At 56.2% G+C, this 17,692-nt stretch overlaps 1 protein-coding gene across 3 annotated transcripts in view; it reads left to right on the forward strand.

Moving 5' to 3' along the window:
• The window catches only part of SHISAL1 (shisa like 1), an 81,760-nt gene that overhangs the window by 18,938 nt on the left and 45,130 nt on the right, over nt 1-17,692 (forward strand). For all 3 annotated transcript variants that reach the window (XM_057557154.1, XM_057557153.1, XM_057557155.1), the window contains exons 2-3: nt 10,392-10,487; nt 14,065-14,278. In XM_057557154.1, the coding sequence (XP_057413137.1) occupies nt 10,424-10,487; nt 14,065-14,278 (278 nt within the window). In that variant the 5' untranslated portion in view covers nt 10,392-10,423. The remainder of the gene's footprint in view (nt 1-10,391; nt 10,488-14,064; nt 14,279-17,692) is intronic.

The following is a 17,692-nucleotide window of genomic DNA, read 5'->3' on the forward strand; positions in this document are numbered from 1 at the left end:
CGTCCTTCAGGAGCAAGAAGGGTGAGGAACTCACCCTCACTGAGCCCAGCCGCGAGCCACGGTCCCTGCCCTGGACAAGCGCCCAGCCTGGGGAAGGAGCCAGGCAGGGCCAAAAGTGACCCTCAGTCCCAGAAGGGTGTGAGGGGCCCCAGGGAAGGCTGTGACGGGCAGGTGGGGAGAGAGCAGGCTCTGGGCAGAGCGGCTGGGAGCCCTGTGTGAGGAGCACAGATGCTGGCTCCGGACCACCTGCTCAAGTTCCGGCTCCTTTGCCTGCAGGCTGTGTGATCTCGGGCAAGTTGCCGACCATCTCTGTGCCTTAGTGTCTCTGTATCAGGAGCTTAGCACACGGGGTGGGTGAATAGAGGGGCAAATGCTCCGACAAGCTCCGTGCTTTGTGGACCAGCGAGGAAGCTGGGATGGGAGGGAAAACTGGGAGTGCGGGTAGGTGTGAGGGTCCGACCTGGACCACCTCCAGCCTCCTCCCTCACCCCCACCCCATTCTCCCTTCAAGCTCTTTCCCAAAGTCAGGGGCCCTGCCCTGGTGACCTGGTGCCCTCTCCCACCTCCCCTTTGCACCCAGCTCCCCCAAAGATCTCTTCCTGTGCGCACACCCAGCCGGCTGGCCCGGCGCGTCCAGGCAGAGGACAGGGTGGGCAGACCCCGGGGACCCCCTCAGGGTCATGGCTGGTCCCTGTGTGAGCGTGGGCCAGCGCCTCCCTCCCTCCCCTCACCCGGCAGGTTCAGGCACGAGACTGCACAGCTGTCCTGGTGCACAGTAGGTGCTCAAACGGCTTGCTCCTCCCCACTTGGCTTTACTTGTCCTCGGCTCTGCTCCCCGCCCCTTCCTCACCTGAGAGGGCCAAGCCCCCGGTTTCTGGTGGTCCTCATGACCGGTGGGGGTGGGCCCTACAGAGGCCCATCAGCACCTACTCCGTGCCAGGAGCGCTCACTGCCTGCCGCTCCGGCCGCGTCTCCTTCCCTTGCCCTCTTCCTGCTCCACTGTACCCGCCTCCTCCCTGAGCTCGGCCCCATCCCTTGGCCTTTGCACGTGCTGGCCTCACGGCTGGCGTGCTCCCTCCCCAGGCCCACCTCGCCTGGTCCAGCTGAGCCTGCCTGAGATCTGACCTGTCAGATCTCGTGTTCCTTGGGGACACCCCCGACCCAGACCAGGTCAGGGCCCTCTTCTGTGCTCAGGTGCCCGGAGTCGCCGCGTGTGGTTGGCTCCACAGGGGCGGGAGGGGTCTGTTTAGCCCACCACCGTGTCTGCAGTCCTTAGCCCGGGGCTGCCCAACATCACCCTCGGCAGGGAATGAGTGAATGAATGCCTCCATCACCTCCTTGGCCCCTCCCAACACCCCTTCAAGGGGGGCGTGTTATCCCCACTTACAGATGGGAAACTGAGGCTGGGCTTTGGTTTCTGTTCTCCCCAGTGAGGGAAGGTTCCTGGCGCTAGAGCCCACGGAGGGAGGCTGGAATAGAGGTCCCCAGAGTGGGGAGAGAAATCCAGGGCTGCCCTCCGACAGTCTGCGGGCCTGTCTTTCCTCTTCCTGCCCTGACACTTTAAGTGATCCATTCTTCATGTGATATTTTCGTGTTTCTCCAGTGGGAAAAAAATGCCGCTGGGATTTCCAGGGGTTGTTTTATCCCCATGGTGTAGCCAAATAATTCGGGAGAACAGATGGAGGCAGAGGGCCTCACGAGCTCTCAGCTAAGCCCTCCCCTTAACCGGGGGGAGCCATGCACCTGGTGATCTGGTGTGACTCTGAGCAGGGAGCAGAGCGTCCGGGCCTTCAGCATTACTGGAGTTTCCAGCCCAGCCTCTCTTAGCTGCGCGCCCTCGGGCAGATCTCTCCCCTCCCTGGGCCTCGGTTTCCTCACCTGTGAAATGGGAGCGCAGCAGTGCCCACATTCAAACATTCAGGAAAGGGACGTGCATGGAGGACTCGGTGAGGTTCCCAAGAAGGGATGATGGAAACAAGCCAGGTTTGGAACTTGAACCCAGAGCCCAGTTGGCAGAGGTTGGGGTGGGGCTGTCGCTGAGGAAGGAGAGCCCTTTTGGGAATCAACTAGCATGTCCTCTTGAAGGAGGGACTTGGGGGGCAGGAGTGGTTTCCAAGTTGGTGGTGACCTGCACGCCGTCCCGTGGTCACACCCACGCCGACACCCCACACCGCACTTTGCAGAGCTCACCTCTCCCTTCCTGAGTTGACCCTACAGTAGCCCCATGGAGCGGGGGACATTGGGTGGGGGTCAAGGGATGTAGATCCAGGACCCTGCGCTGTCCCACCTGGGCTCCCCTGGGCTCCCCTGGACTCCGGAGTTGGGGTTTCTTGGCTTAGAGGAGTGGCATCCACCACAAGGCTGGCGCCCAAGGTCCCTCCTGGTGTTGGCAGTGAAAGTTGACACCCCGTCTCAGTGGGAGTTGCACTCAGGCCTCTGCCTGCATCTCTGCTGTTCCCATCAGAATGTTTACTCTTTGCAATAAAGTGGACCCCGCATTCAGGCCAATGAGTGTTGGCAGAGTTCCCGCTCTTTGAGCAGCAGCACCTACTGTGTGCAAAGCATCCTCTGTGGGTGACAGAGAGGCACAGAAGTCCGCCGTCCCCTTCAAGGAGCTTGTGCCCTGCAGGACAGCAATTAACAAGCAGGCGGGGGCGGAAGGAAGTCAGTGCTATCTAAAGGCATAAGCCAGGCATCAAAGGAAGAGTTCAAACACACTTTCCTTTGCACAGCAACTTCCCAGGGACCTAAACCACCGGCTTTGGAAACAACAGTGGGCAACACCAGATAAGAGCCATTTATGGAGCATTTGCTCGATGTGCTGGGTGCCCTGCTAGCACTCCTGGTCCTTTCCATCTTTCTTCAGTACCCCAGCAAGGGATGGGGGTCATGGTTCCCATTTTACAGACGAGGAAGCTGAGGCCAGTGAAATAACTTGCCTAGACTACTCAGCTACTTAGCAGCAGGGCTCAGATTCCAGGCTGGGGGAGACTGACTCCAAAACCTGTACCATCACCCCAGCACCCACTTTGAGCCCCTGCTTGGAGTCAGACAGACCTGAGTTCAAGTCCCAGCCCTGCCAGCCTCCAGTTCTAAGCAAATCACTTAGGCTCTCTGAGCCGCCATTTTTTTATCTGAAAAATGGAGATGATAAAGCCTGCGCTCACTCAGGCAAGCCAACAAGTGTTTATAAAGTGCCTACTATGTGCCCGGGGCCCATGCTGCATTGTGACAATCCAAAACCGAGTCAGCCAGGCCAGCTTCACGGTGTGTGAGCCACGCTCAGAAGGGCCCGCGCTTGGTTTAATGCTCTGCCGTCGCTGTCTAGAAATGCTTATTGATTTTGAACAAAAATGGTTCTCTGCATTTTTTCATTTTGCACTGGGTCCTGCAAATTTATGCCGCCGGTCCTGGGTCACAGCCCTTGTCTAGCTCACAGTCTGGGGGAGCGGACAGATGCAGCTCAGAGAGAGCCACTGTGCAAGCGTGCAACTATAAACCACTATCTGTGTTTGAAGGAGAGGTGGACAGGCCATGAGCGCACACGGCAGGGTCCCCGACCTCATGCTGGGGTCAGGGGACCCCTCTTGGAGGACACAGGCACTGGGGGATTCATCTGAATCTACCAGGTGAAGGGAAGCCACAGGGTGGGGTGGGGGGCATGGTGAAGGGGCTGCAGGATGGCCAGTGTGGCTGGAGGGTGGGCCTCCCTGGCCGGGGAGGTGCCAGGACCCTGGCAGGAGTCTAGCCTTCCCCCTGCCCTTCCGCCCACCCCGTGCTGTAGGAGGCCCCTGGAGGATTTTAATCAGGGAGTGATGCAATGGGATTTGCATTTTGAAAGGCAGCTCTCTGGCTCCGAGGTGAGGGTAGGTTTCGGGGACAGAAGTGTAGGGAGGCCCCATGTGCTTGATTGATTCATGGGGTGGGGTGCAGGCCACCAAGATGGGAGCAGCGTGGACCTCAGGGCCGGCGTGAGGTTGAGAAGATGTGTGAAGGGAAAGGGGCTGACCGACACAGGCTGGGCCCCAGGTGGGGTGCGCTTCACGGTGGCCGTGACTGCTGGCCATGCAGCCCAGAGCCCGGCTGCAGGCAAACCTGTCGCAGTCTGGCCCGTGTCCGTCTTGTTTCCTGCTTCCCACCCGCCCGTCACTCCCTCCGCAGGCCCCAGGGGTCAGGAGGACACACCTTGATCTTGCTTCACACCGGCGTCTATTCCTGGACGTCACGTTTCAGACTGAGATTTCATAACCTCCAAGTGTGTGTTGTCCTAAAAATAAAAGTTCACAAACTCAGGATTAGGTCTGCATCGCCAGAGAAAGGTGCTGGAAACTTGGGGACTTGCTGGAGGATAAGGTCGCCACTGATACCGTGTGTGCCTGTCACATGTATGTGTGTGTGGGCAGCAGGGGGTTGTGTATGCATGTGCACATGCATGTTGTTGCAGACATGTGTGTGCAGGCGTGTGCTGCCTGATGAGTGAACACGCCCATCTGCCCATGGAGACAGGGCACAGGAGCAGAGTGCAGGCTTGGCATCCTGGCTCTGCCCCGCCCGTCCCTCCATCCACACCCCCGGGGAGGGCAGTGGTACAGCCTAAGGGTGTCGAGAAGTAAGTGAGCTCATCGGAGTCAAGTGCTCCGCACGCCTCCCGGCCCAGGGTGGGTGCCCAGTGGCTGTCTCCAGGGTTATTTCCAATACCCGTCTACTGGGCACCTGCTCTGCCCACAGGATTGTTTGTGAGGCCCCAAAGGGCTCTATCCTTGTTTAATTACTAATTCATAATGCTCATACTACTATTAATAAGAAGAAGAATGCCCAAGCTTAATTACTAATTTATCATGGAATCAATTGCTTCCTGACTGTCCCCCCCAGACCGTCGTCCCATGGCGACCAGACCTGGTCCATCTTGTTTGTGGCTGAATCCGACCCCCACCCAGCGCTGGGTTTGGCCCCCTGTAGAGGCCCGTTAGGTATTCACTGATGGGCATGCAGAAGAGGACCCACTCCCTGGACACTGGGCGTGGCGAGGACGAGTAGCCGAGGCGGCTTCATGGACCAGGTGGCATTTGAGCCGGACCTCGTGGTAGGTCTGATTTGGACATTTGAGTTGGAGGAAGAGATGCCCAGGGAAGGGCCAGCCCAAGCAAAGGGCCCGACTCCTGTGCTCTACCACCAGCACCCAATGCCCAGGAGGCTGGGTCGGGACCCGTCCTCACCCCGCCCGCCACGGGGCTGACTGCAGAGCTGCACCCCTGCAGGGGTGGGGCAAGGTGGGATGTGTCTGGGTGACAGGTGTGTAACTAGTCACGTGCCCTTCTTTGTTCTTGCCGCTGGGAAATGCAGGGCTCAGGTGCCCGGGTCTAAAGAGGTCAGGCCCCTACGGCAGGGGTCTGGGTTCTCAACGCCTCCGCCTGCCACCCGTTTTCTCTAAGCCATTTGCTCTCAAGCTGGGACACAAACTAATTAGGCAGCATGCTCCTGCCCATGCCAGCCTCGGGAGCCCACCCAGGGGAGTGAGAGAATCAGAGGGAGAAAAGCTTTGCTGAGAGATGGGCACCTCAGCTGAACCTCAAAAGCTGGGTCCAGGCTGCCCGCCTGCAGGAGAGGGGAAGGGTGTCCCCAGTGTGGGGACAGCGTGTGCAAAGGCCCAGAGGAGAGGCACGTCCTGGAGGGCTGAACCTTGAGGAGCAGAGAGAGACAGAGGAGGCAGCAAGGGCCAGACCACCTGGGGCCTGGGAAGTGAGCATGCACTTGAACCTGGAGCTGCCAAGACCCCTAAGGAGGTGGGTGGGTGGTCAGATGGGCATTTCAGGAAGTCAACAGGACCTGGATTGGTGGGCGAGGCTGGGGCAGAGGTATCTAGCGGCAAGAAGCGCTCCCCACGGATACTTTTGAGCACCAGCCCCATTCCAAGCACTTTGATGCATCACTTCATTCAATCATCACAAGGACTCTGTGAATTAGATACTATTTTCATCCCCCTTTTAGGGCCGAGGAGACTGAGGACACTTGTCCCAGGTCACACAGGGTGTGGTTACAAAAGGTGGAGCCAGGCAGTGTGGCTCACACCCAAGGCCCGCCCTCCAGGCCACCCTGCCCTTGACCTGGTCCAGGCAAGAGGGGATGCTCTTGGCCACGCCCAGGGCAGGTCATGGTGGGCTAAGGAACCTTCAGATATTGAGCCGGGGGCCGCCAGGCATGGGGGGTCCTGGAGGGTCTGTGGCAGTGCCCCCTGCCCCGCACCAAGGGCCCGCCTCCCCCTCCCTCCCTCCCAAGCCCTGCCTAGCCTGGCTGACCGAGAACAGATCTGTTGTTGTTGCCAGTGGGGTTTAATTCATCTTCGCCGGCTCTGTTTCTCTTCACATGCCCTCCATCCTCTCCACTCAGGCCTCGCCAAACTCGGTGTTTAAAAATAATCCTCAAATCTGGGAACAGCAGTCCCTGGCTGACCCAAGGGGTGGATGCAGAGATGCGTACTTGACTTGTGATTCTGGAGGCAGTCAGCTTGGGGAGTCCTGCTCATCCAGAATGTTCTCCCTGTTATTTGAGATTTATCATTGGCCACCAGCTACCACTGTGGGTAGTTTACCAGTTTTCAAAGAAATAGAACCCGGGTCAATAAATCAAATCTGTCTGTGGTAAATGTGCTTTCTGAGGAGTGAGGGTCGGGGGCTCGGGGGGCTCTGGAAACTCCTATAGTGCCAGGAGGGAGAGTGAGTTTGGAGGCTGGGCTTGCTTCCTGTCTGAGACACTGAGTGGCTGTGTGACCTTGGGCAAGTCACTTCACCTCTCTGAGCCTCAGTGTCCTGCTTTACCAGATGGGAGTTTGATATCTGCCTCATCAGGCTGTCGGGGACTATCTGAGATAACATGGTGAGAAGCCAGCGTCCAGCACCTGTGAAGAGCCCAGCTGGTCTAAGCCAGTCCCAGGGAGCAGCCCCACAGCTGCAGACCCCAGAACCGGGGCTGGGCCCAGGGGGCAGGATGAGGGCTGCTCACTCTTTCAGCCCCAACTCCCACCTCTGCTGGAGGGGCTTCCTCCAAATGTCACCAGTGGGGGAGGGTCCCAGGTGGTGGCACCTGACAGCGTGACATGCCCAGGTCCCCCTCTGCGGACCCCACAGGGGGCTAAGGTGAATATGGGTGCTGTTGATGGTGGGCCCTCTGAAGCCGGCCCTCTCGTGGAAACCTCACAGGGATGGCAGCCGCGGAGCTTCCAAAGCAGCTCTCCCACCGAGCCAGGAATAGAGATGCTGGCTTATAGCTTTGCTGTCTTGGGTCATTAGAAATGGAATTTTTATGTAACTTCCCAGTGACGCGTGGTGGGGTTTTCTTTCCACCACGGGTTCAGCCTTCAGTGCCAGCACCTGAGCTTCCCGGGGGGTCTGAGGAAGTGGGGCAGCCCCCACCTCCACCTTTGTCCCACCAACAGGGCTGTGGCTTCTGTCACCCGTTGACTCATCCTGAGGCAGCCGTGGGTGGCCAGGCGGGGCGGAGGGCGCACGGCCAGGCAGAGGGGACTGAGCAGATCACAGGGAGGGCCCTGCTGGACAGGGGACCGATGAGTCACAGTGCATCACTGTGACGGGGTACACCTGTGCTGTGCGGGACCCACGCGTCCACAACAGGCCCTGTTGCTTCAGCGCCCCCAGTGGGCCAAGGGCTTGAGGCCGGTGCCGGTCGTGCTGGGAGTCTCACCCAGTCTGCATGACCCCCAGTTGGCCAGGCCCTGGCCCAGGACTCTCAGAGTCGGATAGAGGAGGGCATGAGGACCAGTCCCATAAGGTAGAGCTGCTGGGCGCCCTCACCCAGGACACCCTGAGTCCCTAGAACCCAGCCCAGGCCCTTTTCCGGGGGTCAGCAAGTGGATAAGTGGGGGTCGGCAAGTGGATGTTGAGAGAATACCTGAATGAATAAATGAATTAACACATTAAGGAGAGAAGAGATAGAATATGATACGCCTCAATGGAGAGACAAACTTATTCCAGCTGATGGAATCAAGGCAGGCTTCCTGGAGGAGGTGGCATTGTAACAGCTTCTAAGGTGGTACAGGATTTGGGCTCACAGGAAAGAGAGGAGGGCACCCCAGGTATGAGTGATAGCCCCCCTCAGTATACGCAGGGCTTTGTAAGGAGTGGGAGCAGCAGGAAGGAGGGCTGGGCACCTGGCAGAGGTGGACCCCCACCCCCACCCAAGCATTTGTTCAATGAACCCACCAGCTCTCAGACTGGAGCCCCAGCTTAAAAAGTGAGCAACCCCACCCTCCAGGGGCTAGAAGGGCTTGGAATCTGGAGACCCGTCTTGGCCCTCAGTTTCTGCATCTGCGGAATGGGGCCACATGGCAGGGAGGACTCACCTCAGAGGACCTGTCACTCCCCACCCCCACAGTGCATTTTCCAGGATTGATCTTTAGGTTTCCCCAGTACGAAACCCTTTCCTAAGCACTTTCAAATGCTTTAATCTCCTTCATCCTCCCAGGAGGGCCCTGAGGGAGGCAGGGAGGAGGCCCAGGCTCAGAGCAATTAAGAAGCTCACAGCCCTTGGGGGCAGGGCTGCTCCTGGGGGAGCAGAGAGGCCTTCGTGGAGACGTGGGCGGGGCCCTTCCCAGGGGCTGACACCAACATCACCATGAGTAAGCATCGTATTAAGGCGTCCAGGCTTCGTCCAACAGCCCTGCCACCCCCTTTTCTTATTCTGGCTCACCAACCTTCCGAGCAGCACTGACACCCTGGGTGCCTCCCTGCCACCCATGCTGCAGGTGAGAAGCCCCAGGCCCCGGAGCAGGGGCAGGGCCTGGCCGTGAGCACCCTGTGTTTGGCTGTGAATCTGGCACTGTCTCCTCGGTCCGAAGCTTCCGGCCTCTGGGTTGCCCCCTTGGCTTCCTGCCCTGCCTGCTCGCTACTCAGCAGGATTCAGAGCTGCCTTGGACCCAAGCTGGGGTCCCGGAGCTCTCCCTGATCAGGGGTGCCGTGAGGGTAGAGGGTAGTGTGCAGGACCTTCTTTGGCCTGGAGCCTGGCACATAGTAGGTGCTCAGCAAATTATTCCCCATCCACATGCAGCTACAACACTGGTGGGGCTCTAGCAGGCCACACAGAGTACACAGAGGACACTTGGTCCTCCTTCCCAGCCTCCATTCCCAAAGCCCCGGCGGGGTGGGGGGGGGGGGTGATGATAGTGAGGGAACCTGTCCCTCAGGTTTGTCCCGAGGTTTCAACAACCTGATATAAAGTGGCCACTGAGGGCCAAGGCCCTGCCTTAGGTGGCCTGTTGCTACCCACCCCTCCCCCCATCCTCCACTGGCCTCCCTGCTGCTCCCACCTCAGGGCCTTTGCACCTGCTTCTCCCTCACCATGCAACACTTCTTCCAATCACCAACATCCATCTCCAGAACTTTGTCATCTTTCCACACTGAGACTCTGTCCCCATGAAACACTCACTCCCATTCCCCCTCCCCCAGCCCCCGGCATCCCCCATCCTACTTCCTGTCTCTATGGACTTGACTGCTTTAGGGACCTCGGATGAGTAGAATCACACAGTATTTGTCTTTTTGTGTCTGGCTTATTTCACTGAGCGTAATGTCCTCAAGGCTCATCTGTGTTGTCGCCTGTGACCGAATTTCCTTTCTTTTTAAGGCTGAGTAATGTTCCACTGTAGTACATGTCACGTAGTGTTTATCCATCATCCGTCGATGGACATTCGGGTCATCTCTTCCTTTTGCGATCGTGAATCGTGCTGCTATGGACATGGGTGTACAAGTATCTGCTTGAGTCTCTGCTTTCAGTCTTTGGGGTGCAACCCCAGGGACCTCCCAGCCTTTGAACTACTCATCTGTGAGCTGTCAGCCCTGCTCGCTAGAATGCAAGCCAGGGCAGGGACAGCTTCTATTGAGTCCCATCTCGAGTCTGTTTGTTTAGGTCATTGCCATGTCCCTAATGCCTGGAAGGTGCCAGCTGGATGCATGCTGGTGGGGGTGGGGTGGGGTTAATGGAAGTCACCGTTAGCGACACAGCAGGGAGACCTGGGTCCCGCCAGCCCCCTGCAGGTGCATGAGCTCGCCTCTAATCCCCTCGCTCACCACCCTTCTCATTCCCGTGCCCACCGGCCTCAGCCCGCTGGTTATTTTCACCACCTGAGCCAGCCATCCTCCTTTGATTAAGTCTCATTTTGCCGTGAAAAGAAAGGGAGATGACAGTTGACTGGTGGGGGAAGGTCATTCATTCCGGAAGGGAAATTGGATGGCGGCATTTCCACCATCCGCGGCCCGGCCCCTGCTCCCGGCAGACTTGCTTCCCTGCCCGTGCCGTCTGGCCCTGCCGTGGGCAGCAAAGCCAGTGTCTGCAGCGCAGACAAAACAGCCCACACCCGGCCTCTCCCGGCTCTCGTTCGACAGGCAGCGCGCGACGAATCGATGCAAGCCAAACGATGACCAGTTGTGGCCAGCAGCCCCTGAACGTGCTTGCCGTCCTCTCGTTGCTGATTTCCGCAGGTAGAAACTCCGCGATGCTCGGCAGGAGGCGGGAGGGGGAGGTGGTCCCTTCTTGGTGTCAGTGCTCAGCCGGGCTTCCGGGTGCTGACGGGCGTGCCTGCCCTAGTGGCACCAGACTTGTGAGGGGCTCATGTTTGGTGCTGTTTGGTGAGAACCTACTATGTGCCGTGCCCCACGTGCCTGCCTCGGGGAGCTCAGCTGGAAGATTCTTGAGGACACCGTGGGGTTAACGGTGGCTGCCGGTAAACCCTGGGAGAAGCCCTTACATGCAGTGAATTCTCTCCTGACCCCAGCAAGTCAAGGTCAGGCGATGTCGTAGCCATCCCATTGTACAGAGGAGGAAACTGAGGCTTGGAGAGGGAACTGACAGCCAGAGACAACACAGCTAGTGTAGGGGCTGGATTCCAACCCAGACAGAATGATGCCGGGGCCCCATCTCCCAGCACCCGACCAGTCCCCTAGGCGGGCCCCCTGATCCCAGCAGGGGGGCTTTCACGCTCCTGTTCACAAAGATGAACATAAACCAAGTCCTTCGGCTGCTCCAAAGTGAAGCTGGCCGACTGGAGAAGTGCACCCTACCTCGCCCAGCGCGAGCCCTGGTCTCAGCAAGGTGCCTGCTCTCTCTGTGTCTCTCCCTCTGTCTCCCTCTCTGTATCTCTGTGTCTCTGTCCCCCCGTCTCTGTCTCCTTCTGTCTCTGTCTCTCTCCTCCTCTGTCCCTGTCTCTGTCTCTGTTTCTCATGCGTGTGTGCACGTATGCTCTCGTGCCCTCTTGCTCTGGTAGGGCTGTGGACACCGGCCTGCGGCTTTGGGCCCCTTGCCCCTTTGCTGGGGGTCGTGGTTAAGAAGGACGCCATGAAGGGCCCTGGGATGGCAGAGAAAAAGCCAGGCCAAGGCCATGGGTCTGGGGGCCACTGTGCACAGAACTCCTTCCCCGCTGCTTTCTCATGCGGTACATCATCTTGTCCCCTGGGAGAGAGGAACTCCTCACCCATTTACAAATGAGGAAACTGAGGCTCAGACCAGGAAAGAGACCTGCCTGAGGCCACATGGTCAGTGGACACAGTCACCTGGCTGTTAAATGATGGCCACGCAGACCCTGAGCCTCGCAGGTCTGTGTGTGTGTGTGGAGGGGGTGATCGGGGTCCTATCTTGGACGCCAAGACCCCGGGACCCAAGAGAGTGGCTCTCCCCTCGGTGTTCCACGTGGGCCGGTTTTCCTGGTGACTCAGGACACGCTGGCCTCCTAACGACCATCCCTCTGCCCTCGGGCCCCAGGCACAGCCCCAGAGCCGATGCACCCGTGCCTGGAGGCCGGAACGCTGCCCTTTATCTCCACTCTTTCGCTTACACCCTCCTTGCTCTAAGCCGGCCCTACGCTTTGCTGTTCACAAATGCTTCTCGGAGCCCCCAGCCCCCAGGAGACCCCCGGTCTTCCATCCTTGAGGGCAAGGAGGCGCAGAGAGGCTGTGATGGCCCAGGTGATCCTGTGAGCTCCAGGATTCAGACCAGCTGTCTGGCTCCGGGCCGGGACTCCTTGGGCTCCGGCACGTTCTTCCCCAGGAAGCAGCAGTGGCCTCCTTGTCTTCGCACACGGTCAAAGCAGGTGGTGCTGGGGTCCAGGGGTGGCCGGGGTGAGCCGCTGGGGACTTCTCCTTATCCCTTCCCTGGCTGGGCCTCCCTCCCCACTTCCGTCTCTGCACACCTGGCTCCTCCGAAGCCCAGCTCAAAGGCCCCCTCCCCCACTCTGCTCCTTCCCTCCCTGGGTCCTGTGGCCTCAGGGCCCCAGCTTGTCTTCTTGACCAGCCTCTGGGTGTTGCTGACACACCGAGCCTCCTGCCAGCGAGTGTAAGCTGACCCCCTGGCAGGGCTTTCTCATCAATCTGGACCGGGGCTGGAATTCACTTCCTGCCTCTGCCTCTCACCTTTAGCCTCTGGTACGTTGTTCCTCCAGGCCAGTGGGTCCCAAACCAAGTCTATCGGCATCCCCTGCCGGGCTTTCTAAGACTCAGACTGCACCCCCCACCCCCAGAGTTTCTGATTCAGAACGTCTGCTGAGGGGCTTGAGAAACTGCATCTGTGACAAGTCCCCTGGGGATGCAGATGCAGCAGATCAGGGACCACACTTTGAGACCAGTGCTCTCAACCTTAGTTTTCTCCTCTGTACAATGGGAATACATGAGATCAAATGAGATGGTGCATCCACCTGGGGCTTCCTTAGTGACCTCTGCATCCATAAGAGGGTCTTCTGTTTCCCAGGGTCGAGGCTGAGAGCTCCCCTGACTCCTGAGAGGCTGAGACCCTTTTCCCGCAGTGATCCTGCCCATCCCCACGAAAGAGGGTGCTGTACTTTGGGGAAGGGGCCCAGGATTTCACGAAGCCACCCAGGCCAGCCTCGGCGCTCCAGCACATGAAGCCCACCCTCCCACCAGCCAGCGCAGCCCAGCTGGGATCCCCTCGGCAGCCCCTGGCGCTGGGAGCTGTGTGGGCTGGAGTCTAATAACCTCTCAGCAGAGACAGAGCTCTCAGTTAACGGAGGCGCTTCTGCAGAACTAGAGCCTTGGTGGTTGGAGAAATGTATTCAGCCTAGGAAGCCCCTTTTCAGCGATACAAATTAGATACAGCAGTCCCTTTTGTGAAGATACTAATTAAGCTGGAGACAGCGGGCTCCACGTTTTTTTCCATTGTTATATTTGTTCAGGCTTTCCCTCCTGTTTATCATCAGCAGCACGACTAGTAAATACTGTCCTGGGTTTTCAGCGTCACCGGTGGCTGAATAGGGGCCTCTGGCCTTGAGCCAGGAGAATGAGGGTCCAAGGCCAGGGCAGCTTTGTCGCCATGAGCTGGGACCACCAAGGCAGGCCCTTGGGGACCTCCGGGTGTAGGGCATCAGTTTAGTAGAAACCAAGATACGAGGGGACACCGCTTTCTCTACAAGTGGGACCGGGTTCTTGCACCCATGCCACTCACCCCCCAGGCCAGCCTGGACTCGTTGGTGAGTCCACCACCAGTCCGCACAGTGATGGAGGAGTGGAGAGGCTCCTGGACCTTGGATCCAGGCAGGCCTGGGTTGGATTCCTGCTCCACCACCTCTAACCGGCTCAGGTAGGTCACTGTACACCTCTGAGCCTCGGGTTCCTCCTTCTGTAAAGTGGGATCCCAGACCTGCCTGCTAGGATGGCCAAGCGGATTAAATCTGATAGAGCCTGCGAAGCACATAGTAGGTGCTCAGTTAGTGTTGTTTCCTAATTGAGTGCCAGCTGTGTGCCGAGCCCTTGGAGGGGATCCATGTGAGGCTTAAGTTCAGCCCTGCCTGCAAGGAGCTCCCAGTCTGGGCAGCACAGTGTAAGCAGGGTGGTAGCCGAGGGGGGCCTGGGAGGTGACAGGAGCCAGAGCAGGCTTCCTGGCAGAGGGGAGGCTCACACTGGACCACAAAGCCTTCCTGGCAAGGGAAGAGGTGGGCAAAGCCCTAGAATAGGCCAACCAGGCTCTGCCCGTGGTCCTCATGGACTGGTGGGGGTCTCGGGCCACCTGGGCCTGAGGAGGGACCCCACCAAACCTGGTGACTGTGTTTTCCAGTCTTGTCCGCGCATTTCCGGGTCTGTGAGCCATACACGGACCACAAAGGCCGCTATCACTTTGGCTTCCACTGCCCCCGGCTCTCGGACAACAAAACCTTCATCCTCTGCTGTCACCATAACAACACGGTTTTCAAATACTGCTGCAATGAGACAGAGTTCCAGGCGGTGATGCAGGCGAACCTCACGACCAGCTCCGAGGGCTACATGCACAAGTAAGTACTGCGCTGGGGCAACAGCCCCACTGCCTTGGGCCCCAGTCAAGTCCGGGTGCCGCCAACACACCACAGCCTCCAGGCCAGCTGTTGGGCAACCAGTGCAAGGATGGGTGGACCTGGAAGGAGTCTGGGAAAGTCTTCAGGGGATAGGTTTTCTGACCTGTTCTGCCGTCTGGACTTTAGCCTTCTTATCTGAGAAATGGGCATGTGATACCTACCTCTCAGGGCTGCTGCGGTAGTTAAATGAGGTCAAGGATATGGAAGACTTTCAGGCATGAAAGGTGCTTGGACCTGGAACCACGGGGCCTGAGTTCCTTTTTCATTCATTATTTGTTCAACACATATTGGTTGACATTCCTGACCCAGAGATTAATCCCATGCAGCCCCTTTCCTTAAGGTGATTAAAACACATGAGACCAGAACCCTGATGGAGGGGATATGAGTGTAAAGAAAGAGGAGGAGTTTGCTGGTAGAAAAGCAGTGAGAATATGCTAAGTAAAGGCACGTAGGATTGAAATAGCATCCACTGATTTCTCTTACTATGAGTGAAACTGAGCATATTTCACATGTTTGAGAGTCACTTGTATTTCTTTTACTGTGAGCTAACTGTTTATGTCCTCTGCCATTTCCTATTGAATTTTTGGCCTTTTTCTTAATTATTCACAGGAACTCTTTACATATGAAGGAAATAGGATGCATTGCAAATATTTTCTCAGTGTGTCTTTGAATTTGTGATGCTTTTTTCCTCATGCTTAATTTTTAATTGTTATGTAATCAAATTGTACCCATTTTTGTTCTTTTATGTCTGGTGGGGTTTGTATCATACAGAGAAAGACTTTCCCAACTCTGAGATTGTTAAAAATCCCCTCGTGTTGTCTTTTACTTCTTTTATGTTTTAATTTTTTGCCTTCAAATCTTTGATCTGTCAGGAATTTATTTGGATGTAAGATTTTTTAAAAATTTGGATGTAAGTAGTCTATTTGGATGTAAAGTAGGAATCCAAATTTATTTTTTTCCCAAATGGGTAGACAGTTATCCTAACAGCAATCATTGAATTGTCCATCTTTTCCTCACTGATGCGAAATGCAAACTTATTGTATACTATAGTATACTAAATTTGAGTATCTGGGTAGATTGTGATGGCTTTCATTGGTCTATTTATACATTTGCTAGTACCTCATTGTGTTAACTACTGTTGCTTTTGATGTGTTTTAATGTCTTCTTAGTCTATTCCCCCAGGTCTTTTGTCATACGAACTTTAGAATTGGCTTTTGTAGTCTCCCTGCCAAAAAAAAAAAAAAAATCTAGTTAGTATTTTTTACTGAGATTGTGTTAAATTCATAGATTAATTCAAGGAGAACGGACTTTTCATGATGTTGAATATTCCTATCCAAGAATACAATGTGTCTTTCCATTTGTTCACATTTTCTGTTATAATGTTTTGGAGTTTTCTTCATATAGATATTGCACGTATCTTTTGTGTTTATTCATATTTATTTCTTTTCAAGCTGCTATTTTATAATGGGGTTTTTCTTCTACTATATCTTCTAACCCAGGGGTCCCCAACCCCCAGGCCACGGATCAGTACCGGTCCACAGCCTGTTAGGAACGGGGTCACACAGCAGGAGGTGAGCAGCGGGTGAGCGAGCGAAGCTTCATCTGCCGCTCCCCATCACTTCCCATCGCTCACATTACCGCCTGAACTATCCTCCCACCCAGTCCATGGGAAAATTTTCTTCCACGAAACCGGTCCCTGGTGCCAAAAAGGTTGGGGAGCACTGTTCTAACCAACTGTTGTTTAAATGATAAAACCTAATGATTTCTAAATACGTATTTTTTTACTCAGCCACCTTACTGAAATTTCTTATCTTTGTAATACTTTTTTCAGCTGATTCTCTTAGGTGTCTGATTATGCCATTTGCAAACAATGATCATCTCATCTCCTTCTTTCCAATTTTTGTGCCTCACTTCTTTTTCTTGTCCAATTGTGTTGGCTAGTACCTCTAAAACCATCTTTTAAATTGTCAGGCAATCTTGTCTTCTTCCTGACTTTAATGGGGGTGCTTCAGATATTTTCCCAGTAAGCCTGAAGCTGACTCTTGGGGTAGATATATTTTTTTCATGGTAAGGAAAAATCCACTTGGAAGGAGTGTTTGTTGAGTGACTGTTGAAGAGATTAGTGGCACCACTGGGAGTGGTGGGGTGGGGGTCTGAGCCTCCATCTCTCTGTCTGATATTGGGGCTTGGATGTTTTGCCACCATGCCACGCTCACTTGGGGGAAGTTGCCTCTTCTCTTTGATCAGGCAGGAGATGCAAATCCCTTGACTATCATCTGAATCTCTCCTCCTCCCACCAAGGCCAGCTCCCCAGCCTTCCTTCCTCAAATGCACGGGTGCTTCCCCTGAATATCTTGCCATCTGCTCAGACCTCAGAATAATTCTGTGTGAAGTAGTTCAGCAAGTCTTTTCTGTCACGAGGACTGGAATCAAGCCTGGAACTTGACCCAAGCCTTTTATAAGACCAAAGACTAATTCCCTGAGGGAGGAGGGCGGTGCCAGGACTGGGGTTAGGACCCTGAAGTGTTGTCGTCGCCAGCTGAAAGCCAGACAGAAGACAGAGGCTTGGCAAGACCGCCAGACTTCTCCAAGGCTCTGGCGACTGGTGTCTGGGATCCTCGTTTTGAAGCCCACAGGTTTCTGTGATCTGCACATTTACACAGGATTCACACGGAATTCTCCATCGTTTCGGCACAGTGGGCCCTGGCTGCAGATAATGAAGAGTTGGACCACAAAACAGAGCCCTTCCCTGGGGAGGCATGGACGCACTGAGGAAGTTTAGCTTGGCTTTTATTCTGGCACCCCGGCAAGCATTTATGGAGCTAGCGGCATGGGGCCGGCTCTGTGCTCAACCCTCTGAAGTCACTTAGCAGCCCACCCTTGGCCCCCATTACACACAGGAAGGTGAGGCGTGGAGAGGTTGATAACTTGCCCGACGGAGGCAGCCAGTCGGGGTGGAGCTGAGAGCCAGCCTGGGTCCAGAGCTGCTTTAATAAATCTGGGACTTCCACCGATGGAGGGCCTAGAGCAGGGACCCCCACCGCGGCCCGGTGGACACCTGGGGCCTAATCCTCCTTTCTGGGGGCTGCTCTGCGCATTGTGAGACCCTGGCCACCATCCACTAGACGCGGAGCACACCCCCTCCCCACCGACGGGCTGTGACAACTAACCGTGTCTCCTGACGCTGCCAAGCGTGGGGTGCGGGACTCTCCCGGCTGAGAGCACTGCTTTGGAGGGATCCCTCCTTGTTATTCTCCACCGAGCTTCCTGCCACCTCCCTTCCCACAGACGTGGACGGAGGCCCAGAGGAGCTGGGCTAGGCTCCTCACCCAGGATGTTCTGCTCTCCTGGGCT

Source organism: Balaenoptera acutorostrata, chromosome 11, assembly GCF_949987535.1.
Source record: "Balaenoptera acutorostrata chromosome 11, mBalAcu1.1, whole genome shotgun sequence".
Taxonomy (NCBI): Eukaryota; Metazoa; Chordata; class Mammalia; order Artiodactyla; family Balaenopteridae; genus Balaenoptera; species Balaenoptera acutorostrata.